This window comes from Ornithorhynchus anatinus, chromosome X5, assembly GCF_004115215.2.
Source record: "Ornithorhynchus anatinus isolate Pmale09 chromosome X5, mOrnAna1.pri.v4, whole genome shotgun sequence".
Taxonomy (NCBI): domain Eukaryota; kingdom Metazoa; phylum Chordata; class Mammalia; order Monotremata; family Ornithorhynchidae; genus Ornithorhynchus; species Ornithorhynchus anatinus.
This window is the reverse complement of record NC_041753.1, coordinates 43,764,813-43,785,127: the sequence shown is the minus strand read 5'-3', so window position 1 is coordinate 43,785,127 and position 20,315 is coordinate 43,764,813. Positions and strand designations below refer to the sequence as shown.

The 20,315-nt window shown below is 35.7% G+C and overlaps 1 protein-coding gene across 3 annotated transcripts in view; it reads right to left on the bottom strand.

The window, feature by feature from the left end:
- BNC2 (basonuclin 2) overlaps positions 1–20,315 on the bottom strand; it is a 462,055-nt gene that overhangs the window by 309,278 nt on the left and 132,462 nt on the right. For all 3 annotated transcript variants that reach the window (XM_029055970.2, XM_039910765.1, XM_039910766.1), the window contains exon 2: positions 15,844–16,044. In XM_029055970.2, coding sequence (XP_028911803.1) covers positions 15,844–16,044 — 201 coding nt within the window. The remainder of the gene's footprint in view (positions 1–15,843; positions 16,045–20,315) is intronic.

Here is a 20,315-nt window from a genome sequence, read left to right as displayed (position 1 = left end):
TAACCATTGATTTCAATAGATTTCACACAGAGAATGAAGCAGAAATGGGTCAGAAGAGCAAACTTTACCGAACTGGGCAACTCTTTCTCTGTCTCTCTACAGTCAAGCAGTCTATGAAATGTTGCTTTTAGTTAAAGAAGTAATTGTGACTATGGCAAAGTGACATGCTTAAACTTGACATTTTGTTAAGGATGAGCACTCTTTGAAGCTCATAAAAAATTGAAATGGTTCTGAGGAATGTTAGGATTACTATAGATGCCTGGTGCCACTGTCATGCCTCTGCAAAATATGTCAACCCGGAAATATCTGCATCAATAGCCTCAAGGTATTTAGAATGGAAAGCACAATTTTTAAGTATTTTACTTTGAAGCAAAAGGAGCAGCTGCATTAAGTTTTTTTTGTGGTTTTCACAGTGCAAATAAAATGCTCATTCTGTGTTTAAAAAGGTACAAATGTGTGCCACCCACCCAGCTTGCATTAGCTTAAATGTCACTATTTTCTGAAAATATAAACACAGCAAAGAGGGAAATAATAGTTTAAAAACATCCTGGCATACAGCATGACGAAAGGAACATAGGAGTAGCTGGCAAAGATGCAATATAAATGCATTTTTTTATAATATAAAAATCTAAACGTACATCATCTCCTCTCCCTTTTTCTTCTTACGCAAAGCCCTCTCCTTACCTCCTGTGAAATAAAGATACTTTATCTAATTCCCAGGTTAGAGGTTATTGAAAGTGGTAAGTCACAGCTGTGTTCACAATGAATTTCTTGAATATGACACACCAACATCATTCTGACACACTTTTGGATGCTTCGTTACAAGCTGCACCAGTCACTTGATTTGAAATACCTGATTTACTGTAAAACAATTAATCTCTAGTTTTTTCTTCAGTTCAACTCTTCTTTGTGGATTTGGAAATAAACCAAAACCTTGCTATGTTTATATTGCAGATAGCTCTGTTCTGATCAGCATTTGACACTGTTCACTTGTTCAGAGGCTCTACTCAGTGAGATTGTAGATAAAACCCAGGAACACCTAAGCCTCTTTTATAGGTTATTTTAACAAGATGTTCATATATTCAGTTCCCACTGAAATCAATAACAGGATGACCTTCAATTTAAAATACAAACTAATTAATTACATGTTCTGTTGAAAATGTTGATATCTGATTTGCCTGGAGAATTTCAATTATGAATAGATTATTTCTTTGAACAGCCCAATTAAAAAAAAAAGAACCAGACAACAAAAACCTCATCTTTTATAATATAAATTATGTTTCTGTATGGTAGATACAAATATTTGCTCTGAAATAATCAATATTCAGAAATTTTCTCCCTTAAGCCCCAGCTCCTTGTAACCTCATAGTCATCCCAAAAATATTCAAGTTCAAGAATTCATGGTGAGGTGAAAAGTCTGTCATTGAATTCAGGGTGGTTGTTTTTGTTTTTGTAGTTAATGTTACAAATTGTTGTACATTTCTTTACTAGGTTTCTAAGAATGCTCTAAACTTTGATGGAGTCCAAAATTCAAGTATGGTCAGTGAGAAACTAAAAAAGGAAGTGCTAGTCAACTCTTTTGTTTTTAAAAATACAATAATTGAATAACTAACAAAGAAATACATGGTAATTTGGTAAATCCTATTATGAAAATATACTAATCTGGGAATTCCATGCATTAAAGTGAGCTATAACCATTTTTTTGCTTGTTTCATTCCTATGAGGTTATGCTAAATTACTTTTAAAAAGGCTATTACTTTTTTTTAAAAAAGTGTTCCATTTCGACAAGGAAAAAACACTGGCATCTATATTTAAACATGAAAGAGTGATTTCATTCTATCATTTTAGGATGAAAATCAGATTCAGGATATAGGTGAACTATCTTTTCGTTTAAAATCATAACAGAATTTAGCTTCTGTGAATCCTCTTTCAAAAAAAACCAAAAAACCTTTAGCTATCACTTAAAATGACTGTTCTACAGGTTGCCAAAGAGGTAAACACTGATATCTATGTTGTGGGCAGGGAACATGTTTACCAACTCTGTTATACTGTACTATCCCAAGCACTTAGTACAGTGCTCTGCATACAGTAAACTCTCAGTAAATATAATTGATTGATTGATCACCACTTCACTTCCCCCTTTGGACTGTAAGCTACTTGTGGGCAGGTAACATGTCTGCCAGCTCTATTGTACTGTACTTTTCCAAGTGCTTAGTACATACAGTGCTCTTCACACAGTAAGCCCTCAATAAATGCCTTTGCTTGATTGATTGATGTTGCACTTGAAAAACATTTGCAGCTGCCAAGTTGGAAAAAACATCCAGTTTCTGGATCCTGCTTATTTCTTAATAAGGCTAATGCAACTAACCTCATTTTCAAGTCAATGTATAAGAATTGGTAATTAATCAATGTTACTTATTGAGTACTTACTGTGTGCAGAACTCTGTACTATGCTCTTGGAAGAGTACAATAGAATGCAGTTGGTAGCCAAGTTCCTTGTGTTTTTAATCCCTATTTAGCATCATTCATCTGGAAAATGTTACATGGACTCATGGAGACAAGGCGACCATACCATGGGATTGCTTCTTCCTATATGCCTCTTGCTTTACCCCATCTACACATTCTGATAGCTGCTACTCAGAGATGCTGGCAGTACTGCACTCGCTGCTCATACTGACTCCAGCTAGCCTGAACTCTGGGGACTACTTGAAATTCACTCAGGCCTGCATCAGGTGAAGAGCATGCCTGATGAATGGGGATGGAAAAGCTTGACAGACACTTGCTGTCTATCAGATAAGACAGGCTTGAAAGAGGCAAATTGGTTCCTAGATCTCTAACTTTTTATTGCACAGTTCAGTCATATTAAGTGCGTAGTTAGGTTTTTCCTCTGAAGATTTGAGCCTTGTGTTGGACAGGGACTATGTCCGATCTGAGGATTATTTTATATCTAGGCTACCATTTACCACAGTGCTTGGCACACAATAAGTGCTTAATAAATACTATTACTGTTATTCTGCTGATGATGATGAAGTGGGCTGAAGACTCACTTTGCCTTCAGGATGAAAGCTGTGGCTCATGAGGTTTCCATGTGTACATGTGAAGTGGTCTCCAAGAGCTTTACTACTTGTAAAACGTATTTCAAAGTGCCTGAAAGTCACAGCATGGTGCCTCCAACCAAGATCCCTCAGAGATCCTAAAAGAGGGAAGGAGCAAGCCTTGTCCAAACCCAAGTGCATTTGTCTTGGCCCAGGCCATGGGTTCAGAATTTGTGAAATCCACTAATTGCAGGGCTCTAAGGGTAGTCACGTCCTTAGTTTATTTTTTCCCCCTTAATGGGTTGTAGACTTGCATTTAAAAAATGCTATAAGTTATTTCTATATAAAAGGGACTTTTCAGATTTATTCAGAATCCAAACTTGAATGTCTTCTTGCCAACATCCCCACTTTTTGTTTCAACAGTTTGGTCCCTCATGTATAACACTATCTGACACATACATACTGTCTGTGTGCCAATAAATGAATTTCTTTAACAAAATGATGCAGTTCTTAGGGTAGAATTCATGAACTACATAAAACTGAGCCAGGCTTAACTTTGTTGCGGGGGTGACTTTTTCCCACCTGATAAGTACATTATAAAACAGTTCAGAGAATATGCTACCTAGGAAAATGATCAAAATATTACAGCTTGTTTGTTTACACATATACAAAACATAACATGCTTCAATCAACTGTATTTATTGAGTGCTTACAGTGTACAGAGCACTGTAGCAAGAAAGAACTTGAGAGAGTACAATATAACAAAGTGGGTTGACACGTTCCCTGGTCGCAAATCTATGCATTCAAGTTTGAATAATTATTTTAAAAAATCATTTATATATCCAAATAGCCTTGCACCAACATTAATTCATGGACCTCAAAAATAACCTTCCAAAAAGGAAAATATTTTCACTTCCTATATACCTGTGCCATAGACTCACATTGATAAATTACATTCAATTTCTAAATAAATGCTGCAAATAGTACACTTCCAACCTCATAAATGTAGAAATTTTAGGCAAAATATTCACATCAATCACCACTATTTTGTAAGGGGCACTTGCTCAAACATTTGTATTTGTTTTTTAAATTACATTTCCTTCCTAAAATAACAGGAGTCTTTTTTCAATTTAAACTTGGAGAAAGCCATCTGTGAATGTATGTCATGTCATGACATACATGAATGACATGACATGAATGTATGAATGTCATGGGTTTGAATCCCGGCTCGGCCACTTGTCAGCTGTGTGACTTTGGGCAAGTCACTTAACTTCTCGGTGCCTCAGTTACCTCATCTGTAAAATGAGGATTAAGACTGTGAGCCCCACGTGGGACAACCTGATTCCCCTGTGTCTACCCCAGCGCTTAGAACAGTGCTTGGCACATAGTAAGCGCTTAACAAATACCAACATTATTATTATTATTATTAATGTATGCTAAACTGATTATACAAGCTGAAGACATTTAAATAGTTGAATCAAAGAACTAAGTGGTTATCATGACTTTTCATTCAGTTTAATTGAAGGTTATTCAAAATGAATATTTTCTAAAGATAAAATGATAGATATGCTATGCAGCTAGTGAATTTCTCACAAATTTTAAAATTTCCTCAATTTACATTATATTTGGAGTCTGAGTAATTTAAAATTTAACTTCTAAGGAACTCAAAATTTAGAGAGCTCATTTAATAATTCTTTCTGAATGGTCTCTACATAACTGGTCTTGCTAAAGATATACTCTTAGGTAAGATGTAGGATAAAATACTGCTTTAGTCATTGATTTTTCTTTACAGGTTTCTTCCTAACCCTAATTCTAATCCTCTATGGCATGATATTCACTTTGGTGAAGTGATTAAGCAAGACTTAATTCACCCTGTTCCTCAGAAGGGAATACAGAGAAAAGAAACCTAAGTAGAAAAAAGTTTTCTACTTTTTGAAATAGTGCTGATGCCAAAGACAAGGTCATGGTTTTGCGTATTATGATTCACCGGCAAAATAATCTTTGAAGACACTGTGTTTATCCCTATCCTATAATTTGCTACAACTGTCTACTCTTCCAAACTATTGATATTTTATCTCACATCTTGAAAGTACGATTATGCCAAAGCCTTCTATTTAAATTGGACAATTAAGGAGTAAAATCTTCATTAGTGCAATATTGTTAAAAGAAAAAATTACAAATGGATAAAGTTGTAACCACTGTCTATTATCACCTTATTTTAATTCAGTCAAATTTATTGAGCATTTACTTTGTGCAGAGCACTGTACTAAGCACTTTATATAATACCTAATAATTTGAGGATATTAATATAAATTGTGAGACATGATTTTTGATTTTCAGTTCAGAATTTAGCAGGGAAAGGAAAAAGACTAAAATTATAGGCAAGGTACAAAGGACAGACAGTTTTATGTATGCAAGAAGGACGGATGTACAGGTTTAAAGAAAGGAATACTCAAATTTCTATTTACTCATACAATGCCTGACTAGAACATATAGACTCAGCCCAATTACTCCATTAATGAAATTCTATGTCTCTCTCTTTTTACAAGAACCTGGAGTATATTATCCACCAACGAGTGTAGACTGGGATTCAGAATTTGGGATGTGCTTGCTTTCAACAGATTAACACTTAATGTTTATTGATCTCACCACAGGATATGAATGCTTTTTTATTTGAATAACACTATTACAACAAAGATTGGCTAACCGACAGGAAAAAACATGGTCATTATTCTTGTTATGTGTTTCACCTTTATCAAACCAAGTTCAAGTATCCTGAAAATCTTACTGAAATAAGCTTTCCCAAATGTCTGTATGTTTCCTCGCTAATTTATTAAATAGCGTTCTCACATATGATTAATTTATTTTTAATGCTCAGCTATTAAAGTGTTATGTAGTGTATTACATTTCAAAGGCTACTTTGTAAAGTTGACCTGTTGGAATGGATGTTTGAAAACAGAGAAAAGATGAGATGAAAGAAGTCCCACATACATGCATCACAAATAATGTTTTGCTATATAAAGTAAGCCCATTGTATATACACATGAAAGCCACTATCCCTATAATCAATTCCTTCATGCTTGTTCACAGTCTTGAAGTCTCAGCACCAAGGATCATCCATCTTTCTCAACAGGAAATTCCATTACATTAGGATTTCTTGAACCTCAACATTCTTAGGATCTGTCCCTTAGAGTAACAGTATTTCCAATTATCTGCAATCTGCCTTTGGTAAAACAAATTTTCTATCTCAGAAAAGAGAGCAATTTAATCAAAATATTTTATGTATATGATCTGGGGGAATGATTTTTTTAAAATCTACAACTGAATAGGTCACTGTCTTCATGTGACTACATTGCAGAATGATACCTCTGGTCTCTTAAACAACACAGACTGATCGCCATATTGCCATAGAGTGTACTTATTTGTACTGTATGTGTTTTCCTCGAGTAGTTGCAATCTTTCTATTTGGGCTAAATGGCGTTTTGCTCTTTTTTCTCTTCCTTTCCATAACCTATTTTGCTTTCATTGGCTAATTTTAAGAAAACGAGTAATAGCAAAAGCAGCACATGATCTGAAAACCTACGAGTTAAATTTGGACACAGGGTCAATAAAATGAGAGCTTGCAGGAGTCCCAGTTGATGAACACTTTCATGAATAGTCCTATTGTGTAAAGTCTCTGTATATCCTGCTTGTAAATGACAGTCATATGCCACCAGCTGCAGGAGGCATTCCAGCAATGTCAACTGCTCTAGGGCATTAATGCAGGGTGCAATAGTGGGCAGCTCTCTTGATTAATGCTGGATTAGGTACCATGAGCAGTCAAGTGACTTTCAAATTTAAGTCAACCAAATCTTTCTACCTTCATTCCCAATGCAATAAAAATATATAATTAAAGGCATGCTAATGGAGTCTCTCATTTTGATATTAGTTTTGTTATTATGTTAAGCCAGCTGAAAGTAATTATTTTTGCATGTAAATCTTCATTAGGTAGAGGTTTTCTTCTCAGATACCTAGTTCAGATGTTCTGATCATCAAACAGAAGTCTTGAAGAACTGCCTGGAGAACAAATAGCCACTAAGTATTACCTTAATAAAGTTGAAAAATTTGTGGCATTTACACAAAAGCACAGCAGGTCCAATTTTGAAAGATATTTTCTTTCTACTTTCCCCATTATCCCATACTCTTATTTTCTTTGTTAATTTTGAAAGACTCTTTCTGACTCTTGAGTCGGTATTCTGGAACTTATTGAAACACAAAAGGAAGAGGCAAAATTTTCATTACTACATGCTATGTATTTTGGATATAAAATACAGATTTGTATTTTTGTCAGGTTTGCCTTGTTCTTGGAGTTTTATACAAAAACTGTTGGCACTTCTATGTCACCCCAATTTCACTTACATTCCTTTCTATAATTGTTCAGGCTGAACAAAATCTAACATTGTGTAAATTAAAATCTACTAGAAGGAAAGGATAGATTTTGGAGACTTTACTTTTTTTTGAAAAGCAAACAGTTAAAATCTCATTACAGTTACCAAAATCTTATACCTAGTAAGAATCAAATTGAGCTTCCTTTCAGCACCCTTGAACGATAAGCCAGGGTATCTGGTAACACATTTTTATCATGCCTTCACTTATAGGAACACTTTAAAGCAAAACACTGACTGTCACATATCAGCACCCACATAGGCACCTCTGGAGGTGATGCTTCTTTTCCATCTCTTTGATATAACAACAAACTAGCCTTCATTAGGAGTAATTAAAATAATGTCAAATTCCATGTATGTTTAAATTCCTCTGCACTGGAGAAAAACAGTGAAAGGGAAAGGGGTAAGAGAATGAAGAGTACAGTGGGGGGAGGGAAGGAAGAGGAAGAGGGAGAGGGGAGAGAGAGGGAAAAGGGAGAAGGAGGGAAAGGCAGAGAGACAGAGTGATTAGGAGTGAATTTGGCAGAGAGGATAAAAAAGGAAACTGGAAAAGGACCAATTTATTTAGATCAGAGTCTTTTTCACTGAACTACAATGCAAAATCTAAATTAATATAATCTCATAAAGCAATAAAGCCTCTGGTAAAATAAATTACATAAATAAGGTAACAAAAATGCTAAAGAGTATTAATTGCAACACCAAATATCTTCTGATTACTGATCATAAATTTCAATTCATAAGCAAAAAAAATCAGAAAATCTCAACAAATTTTTTAAAGATATTTTACTTTTATTAAGAGAGACATGCTTGACGCATTTACTAATGAACAGGAAATTTTAATTTCAGGCAAACTAACCAGCTTAGGTGAAAGAAATTCCTATCCCAGGAAGTATATTTATAAAAACTGAAACTAAGAGGATAAAATTCCAAATGACTTATGTTCTCTTGCCCTGTTCCCTGCTCTCTAGTATGGAATGCTCCATGCCATGACTAAAAATGACAATGCTCACTATCCCCATTCAAATAAATCAAAGTCATGAACTTTCCAGCTTAGGTTTGGTATTCACTTCAGGAAGTTTGCTAGGCTCTGGAGGACATGAGTAAATTTTTTTTTAAAATCAGCTTTTTGAAACCTAAGGGGAGAAGGCATGCTTAAGAAGAGAGATGTGCACTTTCTATTCTAATCAGCAGCATGACCTATTGGAAAGAACACAGGACTGGGAGTCAGAAGGCCTGGGTTCTATTCTAGGCTCCACCACTTGCCTCCTGTGTGACCTTTTGTGTCATTTAACTTCTCTGGGTCTCAGCTTTCTCATCTGTAAAATCTGGATTAAATACCTGTTCTTCCTCCCTCTTAGGCTATGAGCCCCATGTGGGCCATCTGTGACTAATATGATTGTATTGTATCTACTACCTAGTGTTTAGCACATAGTAAATGCTTAACAAATGCCACAATTGGACCTAAATCTTATTACCTTTAGTTAAGAGTTGTTGGGATGCTGCAGTTTTGATTTTTTTTTTGCATTAGACCAAATATTTTCACCATCAACTGCAAAGATCCCTCTTGAGAATCCTAATTTTGGCTCTGCCACTTGTATGCTGTGTGACCTTGGGCAAGTCACTTCACTTCCCTGTACCTCAGTTACCTCATCTGTAAAATGGGGATTGGGATGGTGAGCCCCACGAGACAGGGACTGTATCCACCCCAGCGCTTAGACAGTGTCTGGCATATAGGAAGAACTTAACAAATGCCACAATTATATGTAGAATTTTTTTTCAAGGTTCAAACATACCCATTTCTACAACTAGTTTCTTGTTTATGTGTTAGGGTGACTTTCTTCCTAATAGTATCTTCCTAAATAAACCAGAGATGAGAAACAAAAGTCAGATTAAATTGCAGATAATGCCCTCAACTTTCTCCGACTCCAAGAGCAGTAGATGGGCAACAAGAATCCTAATTACAGTCATTTGATTTTCTGGAATTAAAAATGGTTTAGGACCAGGCAGACTATGTTGAAAAGCAATCATTTCCCATGAACCCTAGGAATTCCAAGAGATACCACACTCATGGTCAGAAGTGCAAGCGATGGAAGGTGTCTGTGGCAAGAACAGTGTGGAACACATGAAGAATTTCACATGGTTGCTAAAAAAAGAAATAATTTTTTTTTCCAATTACACTACTGTCAAATCTTCCGGAAGGAATTGTTACAATACAATTTCTTTCAGTATATCAAACAGAGTCTTTACTTGACTCCATAGAAGATTAGGAAAGGCCAAGGAAAGAGTGCTGACCATTTTTTTGATAGCTGACTTCCTCAATACCCTTTACTGGGTCTATATTTTGAATGGGGAAGGGAGTTAATATTATCCCACATTATGAATCATTACATGATACTAAAGTTAATGAGTAAGCTGCTTAAGGTATGCCAAATTATATACTATCAAAATTTCCCTATTTTCCCCTTTTTCCTGCCTCCAATTATGTCTATGTCTTGAGTCCCAAGTCCAAAAGCGCCTTAAATCTGGGTAGAGCCATCAATGATGTGTGTTCACAAAGAAAATAGCCACCAAAAAGATTGAGACATAGAATCTACTTTGTGCTTTTCTAGTAAAAGTATGTGGATATGAAGAGGGGAAAATAATCACTAGAGCTTTTGTTTCCAATTGAAGTTTATGGCTCCGGTTCTATATCAGTGAACAGAGTGTTCCAATAGAATCCAGCATACTGTGTCACCACGACCTGGAAAATTTAAATGCTTTCACTATCACAACAGTCCTTGCAATCTTGCCCAGCTGTGACCCATTCACTTTTGCCCCAAGTTCTAGAGATGACTTACTCAGGATCTAATTAGTTAGGATTTGTCTTGGCTCTTAACCCTGCCGCAAAAGTAGGAGGATCGGCTGCTGTTGTGTTCCAAATCTGTTCTGTCGCTACATTAATCAGATTCCCATAAAACTGTGCATGAATAAGTGGATTAATTACACTGATAAAATACAAATGTAACCATAATATTAAAATATACAATCATCTACAAATAGCTTTGAGACCTGTAGGTTTTTTGTGGTTATTTGTTCTCAATTCTGTAAAAGTGTTGAAAGTTATTTTTAACATAAACGTAAGATCAATAGAATACATGCCATTTCATTTAATGTTATCACTAGGAACTACAATTAAAACTATTCCATAGACTTTTTGTGAATAAGTATATGAAGAAAAGCTTGCTTAATGTAGTCTTTATATTTAAACCAATGCAGAACAGCCTTTACATACTACACCCCTTTTATCTGCCTCAATTTTTATGAAAATATCTGGTTTATAATCCCATAAACCCAAGATATGAATGAATATACATCAGTGATTATGTATATATATGGATTTTGTTAAATGTATATTTTTAAATCACCCAAATGTACTGATTTCAGTGATCTGCTCTCAAGAGTAAAACCTACCGGAAATGATAAGTTACATATATGTTAAAATCCTAAAAGATAAGGCAGCTGTATAAAAACTAAAAGGAACAAACACCTGATGTAAAGTTACACATCCAAAATAGCCCATCAAGTCAACAGGCTAGAGCAGGAAAGCCACCATTTTGGCAAAGTTATCTGTCCTGAAAACTACAGTGATAACCAAATGGCACTAGCACTATAAGGAGGGAAAGAATGCAGAGAGACACCAAAAGATGGTCCATGCTTAGTGATGAAACTATTTTTTTTAACATTACTTAAGGATTTACCTTCACCAAGAATATTAATAGAGTCATTAAAAATAATCTTATATGAAGGATTATTGTTCACTGTTTCAGACTATAATGCACAAAAATATGAAGAAGAAGCAAAATATATTGTAGCACCTGTGTTAAAAATAAAGGTGCACATGCCTTTTAACTAACAAATGGAAATAATTCAAATGAATTTATCTTCAAGATATAACCAATTAGACTAAAAAGTAATTTCCATTTTAAAAACACTGAAAACAGTAATTAAGTGTTTCTCTATAAAATTTTGAGGAATGGACAGATTGCATCAGAATACTTCATATTATTCTCTAAATGTTCTACATAGTTTTACAATTTTTAGCATTTAAAACAGCTTGCATATTTCATTTATCATTTCATTCAAAATGAGCTTTTTTTTTTTATTTGGGGTAAAAGTTTGCATTACTGTACCATATCTCTAGTAAAACAGATGCTACTGTATTAATGTAAGTCACTGATTACATTTTTAGTTTTCTTAGTCTGTCCCTCACCTATACAGGAAATGATTTCTCTGGTGATAAACACATCATGCTAATAAGAGAATCTAATGTACAATTGAGAAATGTCACTACTACAAATGTTTGCATGAAGTTAAATAGAGCCACTGTAAGAAAACATCAGACAATTGTTCCTTAATAAGATACAGTTCCACAATGAAATTAAATTGTTAATTTTGTTACATCACTGGGTGATTCCTAAATTGTTATATGATGCACAGACTCATTTATAATTCTAGTATTCACCTTTCACTTCTTTTTAGATTGTATTTTCAGACAGGTTTCTACATTTAATTCAAACAGGTTAAACATACCTCTCTGTTAATACATAGTAGATGTCTATGGCATTTTATGTCACCCGGAGTTTCAGGCAACTCTCTGTTATGGTGTCATTTCTAAAATTACTTAGAAGCATTTTAGAATATTTTGGCCTTTATGCTAACTGAAAGAATAAAATTGGTATTTGCTATTCTGACGAATGCACAAAACATGTACTCAAAAGTAGGCCTTTTCTGTTGTTAACAATACCTTACCAGGATAGAATGGACAGGTTGAGTCCTGGACTCTGCCAGATGAGCAGAGGAGAGCAAAGAATTTCTGGTCATTCTCGATCTGTCACTGATCAAAGTGACCCAAAGAAAAACTTCCCTTCGAAAAGTTAAAATTGATGTCCTTTAAGGTTATCAACCATTCTTTATATACAGAATGGTCTGACTCCTTTTGAGGAATCACACTTTAATTCGGGGGAGAGAGAAGCACAGAGGTAAAAAATCCGTTTTGACTAACTTCTAGAAACTCATTTTGAAACATATTTACAAACCTGCCAACCCCAAATTTGCTTTGGAACGTGATGCCTGGTGTTTTGTTTTTTCCTGGTAAAGGACAGGTTTGCATGGAAAAAGATTAAAACTCACTCATGTGAAAGGAATGCAAAACAGATATTTCACTTCTTTTACCTATTTACACACATAAATCCACATTACATTTCAATGTTCATAAAAGTTGTTCTTTAGTTACTGTGAATGAATTCCCTATTTATTATCCAGGTATAAAACTGCTTGGACTAATGTTATTAGAATAGTGAATTTATTTGATTTTTGAAAAAATTACAGTTGAAGTGCTACAATCTTTAGAAGCCTTTGTGATCTGAGAATGCAATTTTGCTACAGTATATGGGTGTATATTAATTCTACATGGTTCACATATTTGGCGGGGTGAATTAAAAGCTGATCAGAATCAATCGCTAATTTTATAATACTTCAGAAAGATGAGGTTAGCATTTGCCCAACATTTCTCTGCATTGACAAAACCTAGCTTAATTTGTAGGTGTGAACTGATGTTCCTTTAAACCAGATTTCAAGAGAGAACTGACATTTTCATATACAGACTACATAGGAGGATATCCAAATAGTATATGGTACAAAGAAAAGTCCGCAGCACTTTTATACATTTTTATAGTCAGTCATAAATAGTGTTCACATAAAATAAAAGAACAAAACAATACAATTACAAATGTGGAATAAAAGATAAAATGTTACCCGTAAGAAGGAAATAAGATGCAACTCACACCCTTCTTGCATGTTTTCTGAAGATGCTTGTGTAAACATCTCATGGCGTTAACAGGAAAAAAGAAATAGCAAAACAACTACATCTCAACCATCAAAACATAGAAACATATAATTGAAACAAATACTTAAATACATATGCAATCTAAAAAGAGACCTGCGTAAAGACTTACACAGTAGTATTTTTAAACTATAGATTCTCCAATGCACAAATCCACTTTTACATAGTACCTGCTAGGCATGCTGTTCTTCTCTAAATTTCTTAAATTCCCCTCCCATACTGAAAAGTAACACAATCATATATTCCCCGTGTTGCGCAGAAAACTGCTTGGCAGCTTACAATTTCTGCACAATTAAAATATGAGATCATAAAACCACTTTAGTTTAGTTTCTCTGTAACTTCTTTTCCCAACCAGTTTTTGCAAATTATTCACCCGATTATATATCATCGTTATGAATTAGTTTTTATTTGTTTGTTTAGGCTAGAAATTTCCTACATGTTAGAGACTGTGTGGATCTAAATCTATTTGGAAAGGTTCTAAAGCCAAAGAGGCAATCTAACACCATCTAGGTGGTTCGATAGTCATTTATCAATTGATCATTATCTCGATCTGGTTATGTTAACTCTTTTGTAACCCCAGTGAAAGACTACTCCCATCCCACCATAACACTTGACCTCAACTACTTAACAAAAATATGGTATGCTGCATCTAAATTTAAAATACTGACATAAATTATTTTGCCTGTCAGTCAAAACATCTTTCATGTTCCTGTTAGCACATATGCCTATAATATAGAGTCATAAAAACCAGTGAATTCTTTAGCCATACTATTCTCTTAGCAGCACACTGTGCACTGAAAATGTGCATCTTTGCTAGGAAATTAACTTTTACTTTCAAGAATGGGAAATCAGATATAAAGAATTGCTTATTCGGCTTACATTGATTACATTTATATCCCAGCTTACTGTATCAGCAGTAATCAGGGTCCCTCTACAGGATATATCAAAATATACCTTATTCAAATGCATTCATCCTGTCTAGAATTTGGTATAAAAAAAAAAAAAAAGCTCTTCACTGAGCAACCCCTGTAGGCTATTAACTATTTTCCTGTCGATATATTTTTTAAACTTTTTCTAGATGAAACCCAGGAATGCCATTTTTCCTCTCCCTCATTAATGATGATAAAGAATTCATTAGACATTTCATTCTTGTGAACTCTAGAACTTTTCAAGTGGAAATAAAAAGGAGCATTTCTGTCATTGAAAATATGAAGAAACTAAATCTTTAGCATTTAATAGCTCTTCTGGATAATGAAACAGGTTTAGAATTATAACTCTCATATTGGGAGGATTATAATCCTAAACGACTTTTCCCTTTTTTTTTATTTTCTGATTTTCAAACAAGACATCTCTTGGAGAGAAGCATCCTGGTTAAACGCCTCAGTTTGAACTTCCCTCCCCTGCTTGAGCCCAGTCCAAGATGAAAGTTTTTTTTTTTTTTCATGCAGTAGAGCCAAGCAATTGTGCAAGAGGAGCTGCGGCACGCAGGGCGCGTATCACCAAGTGCATGGTACAGAGACACCGGCTCCTGTGATTAATTATCAGTTATTACTGGCCTCGCAATAACATTTCAGCTTTCCCGTCAAAACCAGCATACCAAGCTGCCTTAGACGCGGCCCCTGGTGAAGGAGCAGCTCTGGGGAGGACGCCAAGGCACAGCTCTGCAGAAACACTGAGTGTGAGTGAGTGTGTGTGTGTATGAGAGAGTGAGAAAAGAGAGGGGGAGAGAGGAAGAGAGGGGGAGAGAGGAAGAGAGAGGAAGAGAGACGAAGAGAGAGGAAGAGAGACGAGAGAGAGAGGGAGGAGAAAAGAAAAGTGAGGAGGGTGCGAAAGAGACAGAGAAGAAAAGAGAGAAAGAGGAGAAGAAAGGGGAAAAAAGAAAAGAGGGGGAGTGAGAGGGAGGGAGAGAGAGGAAGAGAAAGAGAGGGAGAGAGACTTAACAACTGAAACTGTCTCCTTTAACGACCCTCTGCTCTGTGCTGGCAGCAATTCCAGCACAACTGCTCTCCACTCTTAGGTCTGAATAAAGCTGTTTTCTGCCACATGAAGTCAATTAGGCTGTTCCGAGGGGCCCCCTAAATTTAGTATCAGTTTGATTTGGGGACTTAACTTTGTAAAAAAAGAAAGGATGTCTGCTGGGATATCAGATACTTTATTTATGTAGAGATGGATATAGATCTATAGGCATATTTTGGTTGATTTTTTTTTAAAAAAAGAACAGAAACAAAGGAAAACAAAGAAATAAATCTGGTCTTACCATGACTAAAGCTATGCTCAAACTTTACAACAACTGCCTTTGCTTTCTTTCACTTCAAGATTTTTTTTTCCTTTTTCTTTTAAGGAGCCCTTAGGGAAGCCATGAAGTAACCATGCACATTCCAATGACATAGTTATGACAGGACAGAGGCTAACTATGTAGAGATTAGCTTAAAAAGAAAAAAAAGAAGCGCAGAAAAAAAGCACAAACAAAATTCAACTTTTAAAAAAAAAGAAAACAACTTACCTGTTGGGACATTCTGAACAGGAGGTTAGTGTCAGTATTTTGCCATGTCCCCATGAACCCAGGTTCAGTCGTTGCTGTTCTTGTTCCGAACTGCATGGAGTTGTCAGTGCAGGAGTCTCTTAAAGTCAAGTCTCTTGCCCTCTTTCGCTCTCTGTCTCTCTGTATGTCTCTTTCTCTCACATCCACTTCTGCCTCTTCTGACTGAAAAGTGAAGGTGGATTTTTTGAGCCTCTTGGCAGCCAGTAGCAGAAGTGTAGTGTAGTTAAGAAGCTGGTTGTTCTGTGCATTTCATTTGGGAAGGGGGGTTCTGGGGAAGGGGGTCAGAGCTTCTTTAGCACCTTCTGCTCAGATACCCCTATCATTTATGCATAGATTGTGACTCCCCAAGCTTGCCTTTGCTCAGTTTAACAGCTGCCTGTCAGGTGTGCAGGCAGCACTAAGGAGACCCAACCATCAGCTTCAAACTCTCAGCCACTGGATGTCATTGGATAGCAGAGCAAAGAGTCAACTGCACTGCTCCACTGTCAGGCACCAAATGACATCCTGTACTAACCCCTCTCAGTCTACAGATACACAGATACACACATATCCTCACCCTCTAAGTAGCACAGTGATCAGTATGAGTTGGGAGAGAAGAGACTGTGGCCCTTTCCCTGGATTTTTTTCCTGTTTTGTTTCAACTGTGCTGTCAGATTCAACATGCAATGCCTGACACACATCTAGTACCTAGTATTTGTAAACCTAATGTAAATAAAAAAACAAAAACAGATCATTATTTTTTGTCAGAGTCAACTATTCAGTTACAGGAAAAGGCAAAAGTGGTCAGTTATTTTCTAAACAATTAGGTCAGTAATACGCTATCACACCTCATATTAATGGCTTGAAAAATACATGACCTGACCTTTTAAAAAGTACATTTTAAAATTGCATGTACTTCTTAATATCTGTCACCTTACACTGTTAATTGCCAACCTGCCTCAAGTACTACAAAGCACAAGGGCTGAGGGAGAGAAAATCCACCTTTTCTCAAAGATCAAAAGTGAGAAAATCCTTTTTTAAAGTTTCTGAATGAAGTACATACAATAAGCTTTCAAATCATAAAGTAAAAAGAGATGAATCAAAGCTGAAAAAAGCCTGTCCCATTCCAGTCAAAAAGTACATTCAATACCTTTTTATCTGCAGCTAGATAATAACATTTTTCTACTTGAAGACTTGATACCATTGATTTTTTTAATTAAGCCAGTTTTAAAACAAATATAAATATGGTTCTTTTATATTCTGTGGAAAAAAATAAAAACTGCATAAACATTGCAACTTCAAAATGTAAAGTAAAAATTCATGCTCTCTCACAAAAGTAGTCAGCACAAAAAAGCCATCCTTTCTAAACTTAAAATGTAAGGAACATTAATCTTCTACCATCTACAAATATAGAGGACAAATGTACCACTCTCCCTGCTTCTTCTTAACTCAAGAATAACAATAAACCTTACTCTTGGAAACAACAAAAGAAACAGAAAAGAGCTTCAATGGCAGGTCTGTGTCATTAGTGTACAATGAGAAAAGATGAGAAAATGTACACTATGTTGACACAAATGTGCCTTTCCCTCTAGAACCAACATCTCCTGAAAGCTTTTCTGTTAAACTTCCCTCCAGTTCACCACCATTAAGCACAAAAAAGTCTCAAAAGCAGCAAATTCAATATCTGAAAGGAAACAAACAAGAACCCAAAGAATTGTTGTCTTAAAATATATTAAGTCCACCAGTGGTCAATAAAAATATTCTTGCTGGGGGGAGGGGAGGGAAACCCTATGAGTCAATTGTGCCAACAGTGACTGTACCTTTACAGCTAGCTATTACCCACTTAAACTCCCTCTAAAATTTGCTAGCCTCTTGATTTCTGAAGTGGCACTCAGTGCCTCAGTCAAGCTGCCTGCTCAGCTCCTGACCTTCCTACTAATGGCTGTTATTTGTGGGAGGCTTAAGGACACTGTCAATAGCAAGCTTCCTCCTCTCTCTTCTGTCCCTCTGTATCTCTTTTGCTCTATTCCTCTCCTGTCCCCCTCCCTTCTTTCTTCTGTCCTGCAGTACTCTCCACTCCCAGGGAAAAATACAAACACATACACACACTCACACACACACACTCACACACACACACAAAATCAACTGCCATGCAGCAGCAAGCACCTGCAGTAATAGACTCTTTTATTAAAACTGTTATTCTGCAAGACTTGAAATTCCCTGTGGACCAGGCCATGTCAAAGCCGATATAATTAACTAGAGGCTCAGCAACGGATCAATTACCAGACAAGCAAGTGATAGTGAAATCAATGAAAGATCATCAGCCACATTATCAGTGTTGCAACTCATTAGGGTAAAACTGAGAAATGTGCTCAAAGCGAGCCCAAGCAAGGTGGCATTACAAAACAAAGGGCTAATTTGGAGACCCTGCTGTGAACAATCTGTAACAGAATTAGCCTTTTTTCCCCCTAAACTGCACAGCTCTGTAACTAAATGTGACAGACTGAGAGAAGCAGTTTATTAAGACACCAACTCCAAGTTTATTTAGTTCATAAACTCTCTCCTAGAAAATCAATAGAGTCTGTACAGGGTTATTAGGCTGACTAGCTAATACATCCAAATCTGGTCTTCCCAGCCAGCAGTCTTAGACAAAATGCTACCCACTGTGGGTGATCTAAAAGCAATATGAAACTATGAAATCATAAAAAGCAGTCTGAGTCATGACTGTTCCACAGTATCATATATGTAGTAACTGTCATGTCTCGACATACCAGCATGCTGGGATGAGTATTCTTTTTTATCATCGGATCACAAGAACATCAACTGGAACCTTTTACAATACAAACAGTTCCAACTATATCTTGAGAGAAACGGTTCCTACTGTATGAGGACATGTTAGATCATTTGTACACAGTTTCATATTCATGTGTAGGAGATTTTAACAACAGAAATTGCTTGGTACGTTTCAAAGGGTGTAACTGAAATCACTATATACCACAAGGTAGCACTACACCTAATGTATGAGGCTTTTTACATAACATACTTTGGCTGTTGGTTTGGTCTTTTTCCTCCTGGCCATGAGAGAATTTGGTGTCAAATCTAGTAGTTCTGGTACAAAGCTACTTAAGCCTGATTCCACCAAATGTGAAAGGAATAATTAGACTTTTTAAAGTTTACTTCTTCTCTATTAATCTTGAAGGGAAAAAAAATCTGGAAAACCAGGGGGGAAAGTTCCTAAAAGTGAGACACAACCTAACTGTCCCAAAATACAATTCTTAATTGCTCTCAGGCATCTAAACAGATTTCTGATCCCAATACTACTTTGCCAGTTTAAAAGGATTTACAGGCCTTCGTTTTGGTTTTCCCATGTGTAGGACTTGTAAACTGACACAGAGTAAGAAATACCTCCTCTAACAATGAAATGGCACTCAATTCATTGCAGATTTTGTAAGAATATGAATCTCAAGATTGCAAAGCCATTTTATAATCTGAATGTGAAGCAAACACAAATGAAAAGAGGACAGCAAATATGTTTTTAAAAATATCCAGACAAGAACAGTCCATCAAAAACCTCCAAAACTACCGCTCTTTGGAGACATGAACTGGATGTTAGAGCAGCCATTTATATTTGCTAGCCTTATTAGATAGATAAAAGGAATATTAAAGAATTGCTAACATAGTTTTTCTGAATAGTAGGAATACTTTTCAGAGTGCTTTCTCAAATTCCAAAATAAAATAATGAAGTGTTTTTAATCTTTGTGTAGATACCTAAGAACTGATTTTTTTTTAAAATCCCAAAAAGAAAATGCATTTCCCATAAATCCCAACTTTTACAGTATAAACTATATTAAACTGTTATGATGTCTCATTTTATGTCTCTTTTCAACTTTCAGTAATCTGCAAAGTAGTTATGGCCATGCTTTTTTTCAAACCTATGCTCATAGAAATGGGAAAAAAGAGAAAAATTATTTTTAAAAATCTTTATGCATATTACCATGCTCTGTGCATGTACCCTCAATGAGGCCCAATTAGTTGGAAAGAATCTGCATTTCAGTTAGTGTGAGCTAACAAGACTGCAGGGAGACAATACAATTCTACCATCAGGGCAAGAAAAAGTGCTCCTTCTTGTAAGCTCTGCAAGCATTAATTCCCACAACTGATCATTTTAAGATGTTACTGATCTTTACAATATTTGGGCTGTTTGGAATTTTTTTTAACATTCAGGAGCACTCTATAAATGTTTATGTTATCCATATATGCAAAAGTCAGCCACAGCCCACTCCTGGGGAAAAAGAAAGCAAGTGGGTAGAGAATGGGTTTATTTGAAATGAACATATTGCTTTGATAGGTTGTGTTGCTTTGTTGTTTTTTTTAACAGTATTGTAATTACTTAAAAGGCATGCTGCTTACTTAGAGACTTTTGTCTATTGTTAGATAAAATATCATTAAAGGAT